The 21785-nt window shown below is 42.3% G+C and overlaps 1 protein-coding gene across 1 annotated transcript in view; it reads right to left on the minus strand.

Moving 5' to 3' along the window:
• The window catches only part of lrriq1 (leucine-rich repeats and IQ motif containing 1), a 33066-nt gene that overhangs the window by 409 nt on the left and 10872 nt on the right, over window positions 1-21785 (minus strand). The window contains exons 14-25 of the mRNA XM_041939593.1: window positions 19458-19637; window positions 15359-15814; window positions 14793-14976; window positions 13188-13313; window positions 12769-12858; window positions 11721-11854; window positions 10846-10917; window positions 10652-10740; window positions 9746-9847; window positions 4787-4901; window positions 3544-3604; window positions 2864-2984 (exon numbers count right to left, since the gene is read on the minus strand). Coding sequence (XP_041795527.1) covers window positions 2864-2984; window positions 3544-3604; window positions 4787-4901; window positions 9746-9847; window positions 10652-10740; window positions 10846-10917; window positions 11721-11854; window positions 12769-12858; window positions 13188-13313; window positions 14793-14976; window positions 15359-15814; window positions 19458-19637 — 1730 coding nt within the window. The remainder of the gene's footprint in view (window positions 1-2863; window positions 2985-3543; window positions 3605-4786; window positions 4902-9745; window positions 9848-10651; window positions 10741-10845; window positions 10918-11720; window positions 11855-12768; window positions 12859-13187; window positions 13314-14792; window positions 14977-15358; window positions 15815-19457; window positions 19638-21785) is intronic.

Below are 21785 nucleotides of genomic sequence, written 5' to 3' on the forward strand. Positions count from 1 at the left end.
GAGGAGGAACTCCTGATGCCTTCCAAAACAAACTGTTACTGCAGCTGTAAAAACAATTCTTGTACACCTGAGTACTTTTCCCTGGAGTCAAAACGTGGTTTTCATGTTGTCTTTCATGATATTTTCTACCAGGAACATGGAGTAAAAGGCAGTATCCAAACATAATGCATAAGTTTGATGCTGTGCATTATATGAAATCCACCAAAACACCACAATTGAAAATATAAACTGGAAATTTGCTCTTGTAGTTGTTCTCATTATTTGCTAACCACCCAAACAATATTACAATTTTATCAAAGCATTAAAGAAACTAAATCTTGAAGCTTTTCAACTGAATTCAACTGCTAAACTAAACTAAACTATACTATATTATATTAAATGTTAACTAGGTTTTTATATTGGAACTTTTCACTATAAAACAAAATTTTAACTCTAGTTTGACAACACCATATTAAAGACTTAAATCTGAGCAGGTAAGTTTTGTGTGCTCCGTCTCCCAGCAGCACTGTGCTCCGTATCAGAGGCCCGTCCATTTCACCTGGGGATCAGTACAAAGCTTTTCAAACACACAGAACAAAGGCAGCGCTTCCACCGGGCATGATGCATTCCACGTGTAGAGCCCAGGCCTGCAGTCTCCACGGCCGCCCCACACAGGCAGCCAAACAGCGGGGAGGGCTCTGGAGGAGGTGGAGGGCCTGGGATGCATCGCAGGTACAGACCCAGCTCCAAATGTCTGCACAGCTGGCACACTGTATAGAATATCTATCCACTCACAAGTCATACCTAATCCTAGCTTTTGATTGAAGTCATGTCCGTAGTGTAACGCTGTGATTTTCCTCTCCTCGTGGTTTGTGTAATGTAGTTTAGAGATAAACCACCACGGTCTCTTTGTGTTTATTTTCAGAAATGTTAGGCCAGCTTTGGTGGCTGAATTTTGCTTATTAAAGACTTTTGTCCAATTATCTGTTCTAAATCAAAAACAGAACGCAAAACTTGACGCACATGTTGCCAATTTCAATGCAAGTAGTGCAGTCAAGCTATTGAATGTACAGAGATAAACAAATGGCCACACATTTGACCCGACCGCTGTGACCAAACAAATTGTTTTCGATCATTTTACTCCTATTAGGGCTGAGCAGCGGACAAAATTGAGGGAGCAGATATGCAACTTAAGTGGTTTCCTCTGCACACGAAATGAAAATATTTTGTGAGCCTGGAAACGCGTTTTATGGCAGCGTCCCAGCAAGCGGTGAGTATCGCATTGCAATAGGTTATAAAGTAGGTTATAGAGTATTTATGTAGTCTTTACTGCTATGGCAAACTAAGAGAACCTTCTCACTTTAACCTTCACTTTGATGTATGTACGCCAATTCAGAGGCAAAGGATATAAAACTTTCTGATACTTTTTTTTTTCAGTCTCACTTTTAAATCTTCAAAAGAGTTTTATCCAAGAAGCTGCATTATTTTTCCGATTAGCTGATTTCACCCAAATTACAATTTCCTCTTACATGCTGAGTTTTTGATGATGTAGCGCAGAGGCCATTAGATGGCCACTCCAAGTTTATGAATTATGTAATTGCCTTTTTGAGAAATGCTCTTGCCTTACACACACATTCATATTTCAATTTGCCCTAGACAATTTCGATAAGTGGCGTTTTCATCGCAGCAGACAAAGAGGCTTTCTTTCTCCCGGCCGTACTCTTTTGGAGAACAACAGTCTGCCTGCACAGCCCGACGACGCTCGCTCCTGCTGCTGCACCTCGTGGATATCATTCTGAAATCATCATCGGAATCCAATTTGGCTTCGTTAACGGGGACAGGGCTCTCCTTCACTTGGATTCCTGGGCTTGTTTAATGTGGTCATCTGCTTTCAGCCTGTCAGTAGTATCTTTGTCATTCAAACTCCTGAGCACCACTTCTCCTGACAGAAGGGCCAGTCATTCTTCACTGAAAGGGCTTTTTTTTTTTTTTTTCCTGCCCGTTTCCTGTCAGGGGAGAAATTCGCGGCACTCTGTCCCCGGCCCGACCTTGTGGCTCCCCTCCCCTCCCGAAGCAACCGACTGGTGGATTCAGCCTGGGCTGAATAAGCAGCAGCCTTTATCCCTGGCTCGGCGCACTCAGGTCTATGTGACAGAAGACCCACGGATGCAAACATAGAAATAGCTGTGCATGTACTGAATGCACAGGTATATACACACATGTGCATACAAAGATGTGCATACAGTCACAATGTATGACTTCCTGGGTTTAAGCATGAAATTGCAGATAATGTTTTACTTTGGCCCATTCAACATACAGGAATGCTGATGTGTCAGTTACCTCAAATTTGCATAAAGTTGGCACTGTGTGTTTGCTGGACTTTATTATTACTGCTAACTTTATGAATTTTAATGAATTTTTATGTTGCTGCTGTTTCTGTTGCCAAATTTTCCATCACAAACAAACACATATTTTTAGAAATGTCAGTTCAGCATAATAATAAGCCATTCATAATATATTGCATAACATATACTGGAGCTGTATGTTATACAACAATACTATTAAATATACAGTACACATATATATATGTCTGTCAAGCATTCAATAATAAATACAATATGTATGCATATTTGTATGTATAATGTAATAATTCAAATGCCAGTTTTCTGAGTGAATCAGTAATGCCTGACTAGGAAAGTTCTGCAGATAAATCAAGAATTTGCAATAAATGTCTCTATTACCATTTTTGTGAATTACCAGATATTGTGAGAGACGGTCTAAAACAGAGTCAGTGACACAAATAATTTACTCTAGTTCGGTTAAAAACTTCCAGTAACAGAGTGATTTTGGGCAGAAAAACGTCTGTGAAGTTCACACGACTCACTTGCATGACCCAAAGAGTTTCTGCGAGGATAATTGTTCTCTTTGCAAGGCTGGGCAGCTAAACTGCTGTTGGCCCACAATCCACTGGCGTGATGTAGACGTTCAGTGTATCCTGGGTCCGCCTGCACGCACCACACAGAGAAACACACACACATCACTGAGGCCCAACATGACACGTCTCACGCAAGCAGTCCAGCATTTTGAAAAACATTCAACAAGCAGCGGCTCTGCAGTCTGAACATATCTAAGGAACAGGAGGGAGTGGGCGGCTCCTCTTGCCAGTGATCATAACTCAAACTGCTCTACAACGGCACAGGGAGACCTGCAGTTTCTGACTTCAAAGACCTCACGAGCATCAGTATCGTTCTCTGGTCCGGGCAAATTGCTCCAAAGTGACACTGGGATTTCTGCAAGTAAAATGAAGAAATTGCAGCCAGTTGATCCAATTGAAAGTGTCACTGTGGAGCTAAACCTCAGACTCACCTCCCCCATGCCTCCTTTAAATCGAAGCTGATGAGACAGGCTCCAGGGGAGGGAACCTACTGCACGGGACGGGGCTCTGACTGGTGAATGTAAATACAGGATACCTTCATATACATGCCAACTGCCCCCCAGAAAAGATTCAAATCAAGATTCACTGTCATTCTATGACGTGAATGAAGTGCAGGGGAGCGTACTCACCACGAGCTGCACTCTGCCTCCATTCAGAATGTCTGAGCTGATCTCCGGTAAGAAATGCATGCTGAGGATAAGATAACAAAAAGGCCCAAACATTTGAGCTGTTAGCGCTCTGCGTATTTCCAATCAATTCAGCAGTTTCCCCTCTTCAGTTCCATGCAACTACCCCCGACAAATCATAAAATAAACACAGATGCCATGTATGATAACCTTAATGTCTATTTGTAAGGAAGGCTTTAGCACAGGCCTACATGCTCACAGCCTCTGTTATAGACACTCTGTTGGTGTGTGTTTAAATATGCAATGTTTATACTGGTGTCAGCATTTTTGTGATACTTTGCCCCTCAGCATAAAAAAAATAATCAGTACTGTACAAATAATTTTATTTTACTACTCAAATTGCTAGCTCAGTAAGTTCAAAGAAATAAAGTTATAATAAAAATGAATAAACCCACCCTTCACTGTGAAAAAATGAAACAAGAAATAAAAAAATAGCTTACTTAGTGTTATTTCGCTTGGATGTTTGACTTTCACTGTGCTGAATGATGTATATGTTTGACACCAGAAGGCTGTTTTCAAATCCATCTGTGTTGACCTTAAGTCTGACTTTAAAATGTGTTTATATGAACGTGATTTTGTGACATCACAGCTTGTTTGGAAGCCAATCGTAGTCCAATTTACACAACTGTGCTGTGGAAACTTGAAGGCTCAATAGCATCTCTGTACACTTCCATTAAGAATGGACTTTTTAATGAAGTAGGATGTATCTTGTGCTTAGTAGTTAAACTTTTTAAAGTATTTTCTATATTCATAGATTCTGGATTCGATGAGGGAGAAGAAAGAGAAGGTAAAAATATCACACACAAATTATTATTCCAAGCAGAATATTCTCACGTCCGGAGAAATTATGTAGCTCATTACATAATCAGTTTATACAAATCACAAAAGACATATTACCTCTAATGGCTTCTGGCTTTATTTGCCCAGATTTTGAGATTTCTGCCACCTCCTAGAACAACAGAGGTGAATTTATGGTGCTCATAGCATTGAAATTCACCAGCAAAGAGTCTGGATAATCCACATACCTCACTGTGAAATCACAAAGACAGATGTTTCAAAACCTGAGCAGATACAAGCGAAACTGTGTGCATGTGATATTACCAGCTGTAAAATATGGTGAAACGACCCTTTAAAGCAATTTTAGCTGCACAGCACACCACCTCATGAGCGACACCAAGTGCCTCACCTCTCTGAGTCCCTGTCCGAGTGAGCGGCCTGGGTGTGCACCCACTGCTGGGCTCGTTCCTGCTTCACTCGCTCCGTCTTGTCTGCCTGCTGAAGACCCAGCTCAGCCTCGCAAACTGCACTCGACAGAAAACATCAAATAAACGTCACGGCCGTTTTTTTTTTTTCTTTTTCTCCAACTCCTCATGTCAGTTAAGCAACGTTCTTGATGACAATGGTAGCAAAGAATGAGTGTGCTGCCTAATCAGTGAAAGTTGGGATGAGGGCTGCATGTTTTTACAAAGAGGCGTAATCAATACTGCTGTGAAGGAGTTCTGCTAACAGAGGCTCACCAAAGTACAAGCTTAACAAATAAACAGCTCATGGGCCCGATCTGTAGCAACATTTGACATGTTTCAGTGTAATTACAGCCGGCCAGGGTTTCCAGCACTGGGAATGATCAAGTGGTCAAAGCTCCCAGTGTTTATGTTTGGGCTTAAGGTGGTGTATTTGTTTGGAGGAGTCAGGGGCATTACTATAATACATTTAAAGTTGCTGAAAGATGCAACAGGAGAGGATCTGCTTTCTTCCAGCAATTGTTGGGGCCTGTGGTTCTTTGTAAAATTGAATCCAAGCAGTGTTCCAACAGTTTGTTAAAGAACGAAATCTGAAAGGCTGCTGATTTACGAGTTATGCTGAAATCCCATAATAAGGTCATAATTCAAAGTAAACATTTATGCTGCGCTGACAGTAATGCCGCCGTAGATGGGTGTAAACTGATAATGAATTTTGACAGCCCAATGCTGGAACTAATGATGCATTTATTTAAGCCATTTACTTGCTTTTGCTGAGCTGTAAAAAGGAGAAAAAAAAAGCTTTACAGTTTTCATGGGTTAATTGAGAAGCCCCACTAAAAATGTCAAGTGATAGATGCTTCCCCCTGGGGCGGCAAAGGCCAGGAAAGGGCTACTGGCACTTCCCAAAGCTGAAAATACAGAGAGAGAGAGACAGAGCACCGGCAGTCCAGAAAAAACCCTCAAACCCTAAAGTGTTTTTAAGCAGCAACTTGTTCATGTACTGTACTTGTTATAGCACTGTAGGATCCCAACAAGGGTTCTATACTGTCTGTTCACAGTTTTCATATATGTCAGTCATGTCATTGGATCCAATATTTATGGATCAAATATTGCTAAGAGGACTGACAGTACATCTGAATTCCCTTAAGGCAACTGCACAGTGTAGCACATGAAACACAGAGTGTACCATGAGAAAAGTTCCCATTTATGTTGCACTCCAGTGGCATGGAGAGACTTTCCTGTCCCTTTTCCCCTCTGAACCCTCCACTAACCCCCCCCTCGACCCCCTCCAACCTCCTGAATCCCCCTCCACTATTCCTCCAGGACATCAGGAGGGGGCCTGTAGGAGTCACGCCTGTTAAGAGGGGCTCTAAAGCACATTAAGTGATCTCTTCTCTACTGAGGAGTGGAGGACTCTGACTTAAATTCAGAGAGTCTGGAAGGAGGAGGGAGGAGACTTTGGCCTGCAGGAGACACGATGCTGGCACTTTGTTTCTTGATGAGTTTGGAGGGTAGGAGGCTCTAAAGAACACAAGGTCAGACGATGGATCCTGACCAATGCAGACCCTCATAAGAAATTAAATGGTACTATCAATGGCTTGATGACCTGCTGTTGTTGTGAGTCAGCATCCCAAACAGTTCGGGACCAGGACAGGCCAAGAAACACAAGCAGTCAGGCAATCAGACTGTAAACCACTTGTAATGTTGGCAATAAGTCTGCATCGCACAGTAAAACTACACACACAACTACAGAGAGCATGATGAATCAGCAAGTAAGCTGGACCAGAAAGTCTGCCTGTAAGAGATCTTTACAACAGATACATTTAAATGTCTCCGTGTGCATGAAGCAAACTTGTGCTCCATGTCCTCTAAACACATCGAAGGGATGAGAAAAGCGGTGAGAACTGATACACTGCGCAAAAGGTAAGAATGGTGCACAGCACTGGAGTGGAGTGGATGTCATCTCCTTAAAAGTCTTTAGTGTTGCACTCAAACAAAAACTGAAAGAGGAGTTGTGTGAAGAAAGAAACCAGGGAGAAATATAGACCCTGCCTGCTTTCACACTTCTGCACACCTGGCCAATTACTAACATACGTGTGATTGTCAAATTCTGCTGTTGAATGGCTTTTCTATAGATTACTCTAAAAACAGTCCAATAAGATCTCCATTTGATGCATTTACTGCAATCTTTTCGTTTACTCTTCCAAATAAGTTTGGTTCAGCTCTCAATTGGTTTAATCTATCAAAACAAAACCCCAAATATGACCTAAAATTATCCTTTAATCATTAGATGAGGGCATTTTAGTGAACTTCAACACTGTAAAAGCTCTGCTAACACAGCTTTGAAAGGATGTGCCATGTTAATGGTTATCATTTAGAGACGTGGCTTCCTAGTTGCTTGTGAAGACTTGTAGTAGACCTCCATACAGAACGTGACATTTTACACTTTACGCTGACAGACTTGAAATTCGCTCCTTAAGACATAAAGTTAGCTAAGCTAAAGCTAACCCCTTACCTTGTTTGTGTAGTATCAAGAAAACCGTTTAAAGAATCCTGTTTTCATGGCTTTTGCAAGGTGGAAGAAGATCAGAGCGTCTCTGAAATTTGAGGATCCTAACTTAGTGTTTTTAGGTTGGTGTCTGTCTCTGTGAGTGCCAGTGCATCTCAAACATATACAATGAAGAGAGAGCTCCACTGCCTGACATAAATAGAAGCTCTGAGATTACGGGGGAGAAATTGAATGCATATGAATGGTGGTAAATAGCCTGACATTAAGTTAGTTTGGATGATGGATGATAAACAAGATGATTGCGTTTCAGTTGGACTTTGTAGATGACTTGAAGTGTGAAATCGAGTTAAGTGCTCAGGAGGTAGGGGTTCCAGCCTGAAATAAAAAATATATACCCTCATGTCCCTCTGACATGAGGACGGATGTTTGGTGGGGTTGGCTCTCAGTCTGGATGGAAGAAGGAGCTTGGAAGAGTGTGTGAGTCGGGAGGGGGGGGGGGGGGGGGGGGGGGGCTGAGTGGAAGGCGGTGGAAAGTAAGAGGAGAAACAAAGAGAAACGCTTGGAGGCATACAACATCTTCAACATGTGCAGCACACAGACACTTGACGATACAAACCATCTAAAAAAGTAAACTGTATTTCGACATTTTTTGCCTTTAAAAGAAAATGTCTTGTGGCTCTGCTCCATTCTCTCCCTCTCTATCTCCCTCTCTGAGTATGTAAGCCGATACCCATTTCAAGTGGCTTACTCATGTCCAGCACATCCACACAAAGAGCCCGGATAAAATAAACACGCCGCGTCGGATATCTTGGAAAGAATCTGTCATGGGTTTGGGGCTAATCACCTCCAGAAGGGGCTTGACTCAAAGCCTGAAACGTTAGCCCCTGTCGGGGAGCGCTGGCTGGGCCGGGCTGGGCTGGCTAGGCCCCGGGCACTGCGGATGGATCCGGAGGAGGGGGAGCCTTCCACAGGTCAGGACCAGGGGAGCAAGAGGCTTTGGCCCGTTTACAGAGACCCGGGATCACAGCACCATGAGCCAGTTCCCGACACACACCACCTCTGACGCCAGCGTCGCCACGGCCACACAGTTACCCTGTAAAAAGGCAGCAGGAGTCGTCTCCTCCACGACCGAGCTGGTTAAGGTTGCACATTTTACAGGATCTCTCTCAGTCTGATCAAAAAACTGAATGAGGACATGACAAGAGTGAGAAAGAGAGGGAAGGGTGATGTCCTAACCACTGACCCCCATTACTTTATCAGCTGATGTAGCTGCTTCACTCCATTGCACAAGAACACCAGTCCTGTTTGATGAATTATCAAGACAAGGGTGGAGAGCAGAGATAAGGATACTGGAAAGAAACAGAACTGGAAATATTGTTGTAATTCAATAGGTCATTTGGATGGAGCCAGTCCTCCACTGCCAGTTGGCTGAGAGCTTATCCATGGCTATATTGTGCTCAGACACGAGTCCAGTCTCAGTGTCATTTTTTCAAGTTACAAATAAATGATTGGCCAAAAACTCATTAATGGGAAAAAATCAACTGCCATCAACCAAATGCTGAAGATAGTTTGTCCATCATTGTGTAAGTTTGCCAATTAACTGGCTGATGACAAAAAAAAATCTTCACAATCTTTGAAAACATTGAAATAAGTTTTTTCCTGCTTCTTGGCTACACAGGAATGAATCAGATTTAAGGGAAACAAGGGGACTGCTTCACAACTATTCTACAAACAAATTACTAAAGCGATCCACCCAACAGAGATAGTGGAACAAAAAACATCCCAAAGTTGAAGGTACAATTTGTCCTTTTTTTTTAAACTGTAACATGAAATGACAAGCAAACATATTGTACTTCTCCACAGCTAATTAAGGGGTATTTCATGCTTATGGCAACATTGGACTTGGACCAAATAGAGGCCAGTGCCTGTTGGCAAACACTGTTGTTACAGCGTCCCTCTGACTGCTGGATGACCGCGAGTGTCGTGCTCTCTGGATGTGAGGCCTTGACCTCAGTGGGTGGGGGTGGGGGTGGGGTGCAGAGGAAAGATGGAGACAGGCCCTCATGATAAAAGCCGACTTCCCCCGTCCTCCCTCCTGCCCTCCCTCCAGCTCTTCCCTCCCTTTTAAGTCTGGCTGTGGACGTCACCATGCCAAATCATCTCTCCACCTCAGGGCAGGGCAGGGGGCCACAGCAGAAAAAGATGGAGGGAGACATTTGCCCACCTAAGATTATCAAACTCCTTTACACAACAGTCAACCGGAGAACTATTTTGAGGATTATTCTACTATCCAAAAAAATACAAATAAAGTCTCAAAGAAGAATAACGTTCATGTCAGACCAAGTCATTTTCACAGGTGTAACTACTAGCCTACCAAATGTGGAGTAAGTCCTACCTTTTATTGCATTTCTGTTGTGTTGGGCTTGCCTTTTCCGTGCTTCCACTGGACCCAGCTGGTAACTGCAGTTTCTGAACAAAGCAAGGTGGACGGAGGGATCTAGGAAGAGTAAGAGTAAGTAAGCGGGTCAGAGAAGGACAAGGCAGACCTAAAACCAGAAGCAGAAAACCAGAACCTAACATTCGGAAAATATTAGAACAGAGTTCTGGTTCCACTGAGGCAGATGCCATCAGGAGTTAGTGCAGATATAAACCTGTGTGTCAGTGGAGCAAGAAGACAAGAGGCCTGCTATTGGAATCATGCACCATTCTGATCAAAGAGCAGCCTCCCTCTACTGTACATGACCGTGACATGATAACCATGGCAGGACTACTGTTTCTTGGAGCAGAGCAGAGGTGAGGTCACCTTTCGCTGCAGCCGCACTCAACCACTACAATGAATCGTAATGAAAATCATCACGGGATGACTTGTCGAGAGGTTTCTTGGCAATCGTTATTTCCTTTGCAGGTTCTCAAATAAGGTCCAATATGAGGCGACAGGCCCTGGCTTCTGCTGTCTGTTATGGCTCGTTAACATACACGAGGTTGAAAGGTTTGCCGCTGCTGACGCACGGTTGAAGGAACAAAGACAAGAATGAAAAGAGGCAAAAATCAGAGGAGATTTTTTCCCTTTCAGAAAGTGGATTTATCTTCTCTAAGTTCCTTCTCTGCTGTGAGTGACATTCGAGAAGGAAACCATGAGAGCTTCTGACCATATCGGCCTTCATAATCTTCATTTTTCTGCATTGTGCAACCTTGTTTAACCTGAAATATTACACACATAAGCACATACACTAGAAAAACAGCGCATATAATTAATACAAAGCTCAAATATATATTTCAACCTATTCTATTCTACATTTACCCTGATTTTTCTTCTGCTGTTGCTTCTTTGACGTCATCTTCTGGGCTCTCTTGAGCATTAGAAGAGCCGTGTGGCGGTGAGTGAAGCCCCTTAGAGACAACAAGGACGAAAGTGTCTCACAGAAAATCCCACAACACAACAAAACACACACAGAGATGGGGATAAACGCTTTGTATGATAACATTATGATTTACCATTCTTCCTGAATCCTTTCTGATCTTTCGGAGAGACCACTGACCGCTGAGACCGAGGCAGGACATTTGCTTCTGAAATCATAAATATTGTACTATGTATAGCATACTCTCATATTAATAAACCATCATATGTAGCGTATATATTATTGTCACAATAGCAGAAATAGCAAAAGCAGTTTTTCCATCAGAAGAGATCAGGACATAAACCTTCTTTTTATATGAACTGTCGGCCAATCAGCAGACCGGTTTTAGTGTTTTGCTTAAAGGCTGCATTACCTGAGATCGAAATGTGGACAAAATTGTGCTATTTTTCATTGTCCACAGCACAAAATTACATTGAAGAATGACAATATCTAATCTTGAATCTAATGTCATTCTCAGTCATTTGCTTTGGGTTCAATGTTTATGAATGTCACAATGTTGGCTGAGTATGATCATGAAGTGAGAATATCAGGAACTCAGTTAGGATGCCAATGACTTTGGCTACTGTATTGTATGATGTGTTTGAGTGTTTATGGCCACGCTCAAATACGCGTTGAACACTTAGCTTATCGTGTAATGAAGCTGACCTGTTGTCAGATTTTCAGTCTCTAAAAGCTACAAAAATTGTTGGATGCAGCCTCCTGTTAGACATCCAACAAGTCCTTCAGTTGAAGCATGCTGATGCTTTTATTGTGGCACCGGAACATGTTTTTCCGATCACTTGCGGGTTTCTGCTGTGTGTGCGACTCTAACTCACAAGGCAATATTGTAATGTAAACAAATATAACTACATATGTTGTTTACCAACAGCATGAAACAAAAATTAAGTGAATGAAGACCAACAGCTTGAGTCGCTACAAGTAAATGAGTAATTAGGCTGTGGGTTGTCCTACCTGTGGGAGCTAGCTAGGGAAACTCTCTGCCCAGTAGAGGCCACCTGTTCTCCATCCACCCAGGCCTGCTTTGACCTCCACACATGCGGTGGTGGAGGTACGTACTGGGAGGGTTCAGGAAAGGGCTCAGGAGGCTGAAATACATACACGAATCAGTGTCATTAATAATTTGCAGCTCTTATCACTTCATTTGAGTAGATTTTTAATAGCTTGCTTTTTAGACAAAATTATGTACAGCAGTCTTTATAATCGCTCCAAAAGTGTAATTTACAATTGACTCACAACTTTGGATTTTTAATTTTAACTTAGGAAGCTTTACAACTGCCTGAGTGAAAACTGAATCCTCATTTGAGGTGTGCCCTAAATGGGAAAATCGAGTTTGGGCTCTGTCTCGACAACAGACAGTCATCAGAATAGACTGGGAAATGAAATATAATGTATACAATAATGTCCAGTCAAATTTAAGTCAAGTGCATGTTTTCTTTTGAGGTATTTGGCTGACACGTTGAACCGGAGCAGGTTTTCACTCTCAAGGAATGCTCATATGTAAGTCAAACTAACAGCTTAATTACTCTCCAGATCCCATTTTCTCTTTGTGTAAGCGCTAAATTGTTCATCCTCGCCTTTGATGTGTACTTCAGTGTCAACACATTGAGGCAGCACAACAGCAGCTGCACCACGTCAGCCGGCCTAAACCGACTACCATGATGTACAGCGCTGAGCACGCTCCAAAGAAAAGATCCAACGAGAGGTAAATGCAGGAAAAAAAACAGGACGACAGTCCGCCAGTGTGAAAAATGACATCTGCTAGCGCAGAGCCGCCTTCAGCTCTCCGGGAAATAATCTTGTTTTTTAAGAGAGTAAATTTAAAGATCAATCAGGGAGAGTGAGACAAATCCTGGAGGGGACGATAACCGAGATGAGAAAGGGACAAGGCAAGAAAATAACTCTTCACACAGGGGCTAATTCCCAAAATCCACTCGCCACTTTCACAGTAGTCCACAAGGTATTAAGAATATTACAGAATGTCCCGGGACAGTTGCTTTACCTTCAGAGACAGTGGCTGCTCTGACACAGTGGAACATCTGGGAGGTGAGTCCTCAGAAAGCGACAATGTCCATTGTTTCTCCAGCGTCACCTTTTTGAAAATAAAAATATTTTTCAGATGCATATTTCTGGACAGCAACAGGTGAGGAACAAGAAAGGAAAGTGTCTTCAGGACCAAACACATAATACAGTAAATGATACATAAAATCATACTATTGTATTTGTAATGTGATGTGATTAGATGTGTGTGTGTGTGGGTGTACGCACAGATCAGTGCTTGTGCTTTATTGTGTAATGTTGGGAAAGTATGGGTATGCATTTATGAATTTTTGCACTGTGCAGGTTTGTGGGTCTGACAGGGCGAGCGTTGGGGAATTACTGAACCATGAAAGTGAAGAACACATGAACTTGTGTGCATACCTCATCGAAGACAAATTCGTCCACGTCCACCTCCTCAAAGGTGTCGTCCTCTTCGCTGTCGGGGCATGTGACAGCAGCCAGAGCAGCTGCGAACCTCCTCCTCAGACTGAAGCCCCTCCAAAATGCCTGGAGGTGCCCAAAGAAGAAATGGTACAGTAGAAAACACTCATGAATCGCGAGGCAAACGTAAATATTGTGTGTTATCCCATTAGAGAGATAAAACATGTTAATCTCTCTTTTAATTGCTGAGCGTTCTGGTGTCTGAACTCTGTGTGACTCCGGGCTGTTCCGAGACAAATGGAGCACCAGTGTGCCTCTAAATCCTCCAATTCCCAATGGGTTGGGGGGGGGCACACTTCACTTCAAGTTTGGCCGAGCAGGAATCCTAGAACTCTTACTACCGCACTTCTTTGGAATCTGATTAATCACCCTGTACCCCCAACACACACACACACACACACACTGTTCTACCAGACCACCACCCCCACATCCAACCTTAGAGAGCCCTAAAGGACCCATCAAACACTTTTTGTGCTGAAAAGGGATTTGGGAGAAGTGTTGAGTAGCATGTTTTTCAGAACAGCAGTTTACACCTATATGCAGAGGATTAGCCTCCATAGCACGTGTGAGGCCTGAAGATTGATGCTCAAGGTTGAAAATGTTCATTTTTCAGATATCCACTATGTAAAAGTGACCACAGCTCTAGTTGTAGCAGTCCATAATTACAAACTGAGAGATTAACAAGCAGTCTCTTGTCTATAAACTAGGCTGCAAAATGTTGAAGGTTTTGAAACAAGCAGGCACATTGACAGGTTTTATGCAATCGTCTGGTGCTTTTTTTTAGTATTTTCTGAGTTTTTATACACTCACTGACTAATCAATGAATCAAAAATTGACCAATTATTTGATTTTGAAAATACTTGTTATTTGCTGCTCCAATGCAGAAGTCCTTAGATTTTCAGTGCATTCATGGACATAGTGATCTGATGGTGGGACTGAATTAACTAACACATGATTATTAGCAGTAAATCAATTAGGCTGATTGATTAAACTCAGGTCTGATGTTCCAGTCACACTTAGCCAGACCATTGTCTCCAGTGCTGTACAAGTTCAGGACAACGATCTGGCAGAACCTGTTCCTGCGGTGTGGGGGGAGGGAAAATGCTCTAAATCCGTATCTCTGAAACCAATCAAACTGTGCGTTCACACACACGAGTGACTACAGATACAGAAAGAAGTCGTCAGTCTGCGGCCTCTCATTCCCTGTAGGTATATTGTATTGATCACTTGGTTTACATATTCTGAGTGCATAGTTGTTTTCTGATTTAGCTGCTGTACTATACACAAGGAAGCTGTTCATTTGCTGCCTCACGGACAACATAACAGCGTCCTTTCAAAGGGAAACTAGTTGGTGGAGGATGTCGCAAAAAAAAGCAAATGACAAACCATTCCATGTAAGCTACGGGGGTATGCTTTGTATGTAACAAAGGCAACACACGCAGTCTGAAAATTGTTATCCCTTAATTAAAGGCTCTACTCATTGGACTTAACCTCCTGCACAGTAGGTCAAACAAAAAATGTCGAAGAAAATTCCTCCAGTTTTACCTGGATGACAGTTGCTGCATAATCTCGGCCAACAACGCTCCCGTTAATATAGGACGGTCCTGACTCTGGCTTCCTTCCATCTCCTCGTCTTCCTCCTACCTTCTCAGCTGTGGAAGAGCTGCTGATGTTCCCACATTTCTGTCTGTATTTCCTCCACAGCTGCTGAATCACGACTGCTGCCGCGCTGCTCCAGAAAGGACACACACACAAAGACAAATACACACACACAAAGTGAGGGATATACATGATGTCATGGCACCTTTGTCTTTTAAATCATGGATTTATTTCTGAGCAGACATCTGGAGAGCATGACTCTGGAGAGTTTAAGCCTGTCTACAGCCACCCTTCATATTAAAGATAAATTGTCCTCCCAAAGATAGTGCAGCGTTAATGATGAAGCTGCGTGTTAAAATGAATAAGATGTTCAACATCTTCAGCTGTAAATCACATGAAGGAGGCTCCAATGATGACAAATGCTCTGCAACAGAAACTAATAAAATTCTGAGCTGCTATAAAAAGAATGATATAAAAAAAGAGCACACAAGAGCAAAACATTGGTGAATTACTTTTTGACGTCCAGGTCTTGATGGTTGGACACAGGTGCCAGGTGATTGGAGGAAATTGATTTTCTCTTTGATGCCAAGGAGTGGACACTGCCAGAGTTAGCTTTGCTAACTGTTGGCCCTGTCTTTGGACCTGCTGCAACAGTGTCTAACACTCCATGCCGTCTCTCTGCAGCTGACTTCTCACCAAAAGTCCAGGAACTGCATCCATTGCTGTCACTGTTTGGAATAACTGATGGAACCTTTCCAGTGGACTCCATTTTTGGGCCTTCAGTGCACGCAGTGGTACTGTCCATGTCAAGTGTTTCCTCAGGTATTGCTTGCCCTGCAGCCCTGTGTTTGTCAGCCACAGTGGTGTCACCATATTCATGGGCAAATCTCTGGTCTGCAGCCAGCTGTAGAGCCTCAGCGAAGTGTCGGCAGGAGGTCTTCACAGCATCCAGGGAACCTGATGCTTTACTGCGAACATACGCAAACAAAAGCACACTGTTTTAGGCATGGACGCTCACTCTTTTTAGAATGTAAGGTAGGTCAGTGACGATCCTGTGACAAACGCCCAGTCACACACACGTTTCAGAAAATGGCAGTTTAATCTCCAGTTCTCATGTAAAAAAAACTGAGCGACTCAGCCGACCTATGCAGCGATTCATGAGGTCTGAATAAAGCCTGATTAAATGTTCTAACTAGAAGCTCTTCAGTTTAAAAGCTTCTATTCAATGTCAGGATGTTAGTTTTAATAAGATTTTAGCTGATTTCTGCAGCGCTGTGATTGATTTGACACTGGCAAATTCATTAGGATGAGCAAAAATATTAATAAATCACCTCTGAGCTGTGGATTATTGGATATGTATAACAGCCTATTAACAACCTTAATGAGAGGGATTCTGTACAGTTCAGATTTAATCAGACTACCTACAGCATGACAAGTAAGAAAAATGGTTTGCTTCTAAAACACATCTCCATTTTTTTTAAAGAAATTCAAAGCTATAATCAAGAAACCATGCAGGGGAACATATCAGTATCTATGATTACCGGACTCTAAGTAAACATTTATTTAAAAAAGAAATAACTGTGGGGAAATTCAATCATTCAAACAAATAAAACTGAAGCACATAAATGTCTGTGAATCACATGAGGTTTAGAGTAATTTAGTTTACAGAATATTGAGAAACATTTTAAGAGAGGCTTAATTCAGCCCATTTAATTTCTTGAGTAATCCAATCCATTCTGCTGTAACTCTGAAAAATCCAAAAGTAAATCAACCAAATCTCATATTTAGCTGACATTTAGTTCTTATTTTTGACCAGTTCATCTGACATGAGATGAAGGACAGAGAGGGAAAGAGAGTGTGTGTGTGTGTGCGTGTGTGTATGTGTGTGTGTGTGAGAGGGAGAGATTTGCTCTGTGTGCACTAATGCCGTATAATGTCTCTTTCATTGAGGGGATAAACTGACTACAAAGCCACCTCAATGGACACTTAATGAATCTATTAACAATGCTTGGCTCTGCCCCCCCACCCCCCCCACGTCTTCAGCCCTGAGGGGGCAGAGACACTTCAGTACCCAGCCAGTCTGGAGGGCCAGTAGCCTTAGGTAGTACAGCTTCTTCTCTACAAAGACCTAGCTCTTCGTTCTCAGTGGGACAAGAGAGAGAGGAGTCGGGAGGTCCAAAAGGATTGTGACCCCACTGACCCCCGCCCCCCGTACCTGCTGGTTCACTCCAGGGTCACCATTAACATGTATACCGCTGATATAAGACAGCAGAATGAACAAATAGTTTTACACAGTCAGGGCTGACATGTAAAATGTTCTTGACAGGGACAAAATAAGGACAAGACACATACTGAGCCTCACTACCCTGCATCCGGCTGTAACCTTGAGTGTGGATACCAAAAGCCAAACTGGGTACTTGCAGCTATAACTGGTGGACAGCAGTAAGAAACTGGAGACCAGCAAAGCACAACACAAAGCCTGTACCAAACTATATTGAATTTAGTGTGTTTTTTTGACTGCAGATGAGCAGGCGGTGGCTATACAGATACAGTTAACCTCAACCTCAGGAGAGACGCCAGCTCACCAAGACGAATAAAAAAGTGGTGATGTGTGCATTAATATGATGTAGAAACTGTCTTAACACTATATTCACTTGCCCCTAAAAATCCTGGAAAAGTTAAAAGTGGCTGTGTTTGTTGCTCATGTCCACACTGGCCATGAAGACATCTTTCCTTAACATGATGTAAGATATAGAGGACAAAATCCACATTCTGTGCATTCTGAAGTTCAGCCAATGTTAATATGAGGCTTCCGCAGTCCAACTTAGACAAATCAAGTGGTTATCTTCCATAGCAGTGATCTTCTTGGTGAGAAATTCCCTCTATATGTTTTCCTGGACAGTGTTTCCTTGCTGAGCTGTGGGATATTACACACGGGGAATTCTGTCCTAAAAAAGACTAACTTTGGAAGAAACTCACATGATTTGTCTATCTCGGACTGCTGAAGCCACATATCAGTTTCATTTGAACTTCGAAATGTATCTTTACACAGAACAATGACTGTGGTCACTACCTCTCACATTGTAATCATGATAGGATGAGATCAGGAGAAACAATTTCAACATCCAATGGCTTTTTCAATGTATGTACAGACATGTGAGTATTGTTTTCTTATGACAAACACCCAGAAAAAGTGAAAATGTTTTCATTAACTAGCATTACTCAGGGCAATATTCAGGCTCTGGGGTGTATTTTGTGTATGCATGTATAGCAGTATCTTGTTGAATATTGACAGTAAAGCCAACTGCCTGAAGAGAACATTAAAGATTCCTTCTGTTCTACTGCATTAATCCTCCAGCTTCTCTCGAAGAGGCTGGTACACTGCAAAGGATGTATGCAAGGAGGACATAAAACATGAAACAAGAAGAGGTTTTTTTCCACAAAAACAACTTCACTTTTCATGGATTTTGTTTATGAGCATGGAAATTCTACATTTTAAATAGTATTTGTTTAAAAACAGTGTAAAACAGAGGCATTTTGTAAGGAAGAGAGCATTGAGCCTCCACTCTACACCCTGTAGAGAAAAGTTGTGAAACCATATTCTGATAAACCCCATGGTTTCCCACCTTACAGTCACCAGTGGACTGACGTGTGGCACTCTTCTCACCTCCTACTAAACCCCACTCAGACACAAGGTCAGGCCAGGGGTTAAATGGCTGTGTTGGTCCTTGCAAAGCCCCCAGAATGGCTCATTGTCCAGAGGCCAGGGGGGTAGAGGGCACACAGTGAGGGGTGAAGCAAAGGGAGCGCCACGCTACCCCCCAAGCCATAGGAGTCCTCGGTGTGACCCGCACAGTTGGCCGCAGCCACGTTTCATCTTTTGTGCTGTGTAATTTGGAGGGGTCATGAAGATAAGCAGAAAGCTGACCACTGCTTTAAGTGCTGGTGGTCCGTCTGGCCAAGCAGCGTCAACGTGTGCAGAGGCCGGTGACATCGAAGGACTTGTGAAAATAGATGTACGTTGTCTTTAGGCTCACTACGCCCTATGTATCAGACATAACAAGGGGATAGCTAACATTCCTGCCTGCTTCACGTCTGTCTGTCTGACAGGCTGATCAACACAAGATAAAACATGTAATATGACCTCTTGTAAACAGGCCTGCAGGCATTTATATTGTCTTATCCTGTTCAATTTTACTCTGTTTTGCCTTTGGAGTTCGCTTTTCTTTTGTGTGTGTTATACTCCCTTTTGCTTTTCACTTCTGGTCTGCATGTTTCATTAATTTTCTGTTTCAGTTTTCCTTATAAGTACTATCAATCAAACACACAGCACTGACTGACCAAACCTTCCCCAGCTGATCCCTGGTGTCAGTACTAGAAAAAATTATCATGATATTAATGCTACCTGAGTTAACAGTAAGCATCTCCAATCACAGATTTATTTTTCACGATGGGTCCATGACAGCTCTAGAAAAGATTTGCATTAAATTTTGGGGTCAGACAGCAGTCCAACCACTTTCCCTGATGACTAATGAGACCTCCATTCATCCACACTAGAAAACAGCGTGATGACAGCACATCTCCATATGCAGTCAGTCATCTGTCTCTTACCTGAGCTCCCTGCTGTGCTGCTGCTGTAAATCACAAGTCTGCTGAAGCTGAGCCTGACAGAACGCTAGGAAGCTGCCTGGGGCCACGTTGACCTGTTGGCCAGCAGGGGGCGATAGAGAAGAGTCTGTCTCCTGGTCATCGATGGCCCTCAGGCCAGGCACTGCTTTCTGCAGCGTGGACCTGAAAAGGAGAGCAAACTGGATTAAACATCAGTGGTCCTTAAGGCCACCTTTAAATTACATTTATCATTTTAGTTACTATAATATCAACAAAAAGTATTTTAGTACAAACAGCCTTTTTAAATGGAAAATACATTTTTCAGCAAAGAATGATATGTGGTTCATCACCAATACATTAATTTAAAAAAACAGACAATAAAACCCTGATATCAGTATCATATTAGCAGCAGCACTGAACAACACCATGGCATTTGTATCTGATTTAATTTGATTTAATTTAGGTGAAAAAAAGCTTCCTAACATATTTAAAATCATAATATATTAAGCACTTTTCACCTGACATATTCACATTTCTTTAGTCTTTTTAAATAACAATGCTATTGCTGCTACATAATAGCACAGCATTTGAACGACTGGGCTCTGCGGTGACTTCAAACAACTTGGTGAGTCCTACAGTTTGTGTAAACAGCAGTATATTAAAAAAAAAAAAACAATGAAGGGCTCCAAGAGACACTAAAATCTAAGAAAGAAGCTGAAATTTCAGATGCAGAGGTGAATTTTCACTCAGATAGGAGAGACAGGGTCTGTGAGGGCTCAGGAATAAGACATTAAGTTTCTCTATTAGTGAAGGTTAGAACTAAAGACAAAGGATTCAGTACATTGTCTATTTTGTCCTCTGGACTAACTCGACTAATCTGACTACAATGATTAGGTGAATTTGATGCATTTAATCCACTGTTATAAATGATGCACACTGGTCTGGCATTACAATGTGAATACATTTTGAGACAGCTATCATGATTGTTAACTTTACATTTGTAGTTACACAGCTGCTTTGGACCAAAAAACTTTACCAAATGGCATATTGGTAGTATCATCCTTCATACTGGAGGGGAGCCCTGAATGGCTATGAGTCTGGGGGAGAGGTAACCGCTGCCTGAGGCGAAGGATGTACAAGCAGAGGAATCCCAACTATCTGCCAGAGAAACAGACTCTGAGCGTCCACCAGCGGAGGCCAAATGTGGTCTGTGTTCAGTGGGAAAATGTGGAGCTGGAAACTCTACAGGACACTAGGGAACAGCAACAATAAAATCTGTAAAAAAATACAAGCCCGCAGGCTACGAAGTCGATTTTTAAAAACATTTTCAATGAGTGGGTTTTTTCGAAATTGATTCCCAGAGCACCATATGCTCTTAAATCTTGTCCGCCACGTCAACAGAGGAGGACAAAACGTGGGGAGAGGGCGAACCTTTCATTTCACCGGCTCATAATGTGTGTTTCTGTGAATATTTGAGTAGTTTTTATTTCTGTATCTCTTTGCATGTGCATCTCAAAATGTTGTCCATGGCTCTAATAGATTTTTACGTGTAGATCCTGACAGGATATTTTAAACTCAGCTTCATTCACTTTAAAAATCTATTGTTTCCTACAGTTTCAAAGAATAAAGATGAAATAAAGAGCAAAGTATTAAATCCAGTGAAAAAATAAACTGGTGATTCTGATTCAGGCATGGATTGTGAATCTTCAGACCCTTGTAGAGGATTTAAACCAGTATAAATGGTTCTTACTGTACGCTGATAGCATGCAGAATTTTCCCAATCCTACTGCCACCCTGAGTCAAAGACATGACCGCAAAGGACGGGATCTGTGTACTGTCAGAGGGATATGGTTTTGATGTGGCCCACTTGGTCTCTCCGACACAGATCGGGATTAGATTCCAACCCTTCGGCATGTTGTCTGGCTGGCTGTCTTCAAATGTAGCTCCAAACCCAAATATATGACCTTTTGATCGTTACATGAGCTCACTGAGGTGGGGAATGTAATTCAATTCGAGTGCAGAGTAGACCTATGCGCAAAATGATTAGATGGCATCAGTTGGGGATGTTTACAATGGATGATTCTGATTAAAGAATTGGGGAAAGTGAGTTTTTCTGGTTTCAGAAAGACGACTCCCTCTGTACTGCGATAACCTCTCCACTACACTCAACAGTTTTCATTTTCTTTCTGAAGAGAATATTTGTGAAGACCGGCTAAATTTAACCAAATAAATGATACTCATAATTTTTGTAAAGAAGGTAGGAGCTTCACAATTTAGATGCTATGAATCTCTTTGTCTCCTTACAGCTACTTTGACTATGCTTGGACTTCA

The sequence above is a fragment of the Chelmon rostratus genome, chromosome 6 (assembly GCF_017976325.1).
Source record: "Chelmon rostratus isolate fCheRos1 chromosome 6, fCheRos1.pri, whole genome shotgun sequence".
Taxonomy (NCBI): domain Eukaryota; kingdom Metazoa; phylum Chordata; class Actinopteri; order Chaetodontiformes; family Chaetodontidae; genus Chelmon; species Chelmon rostratus.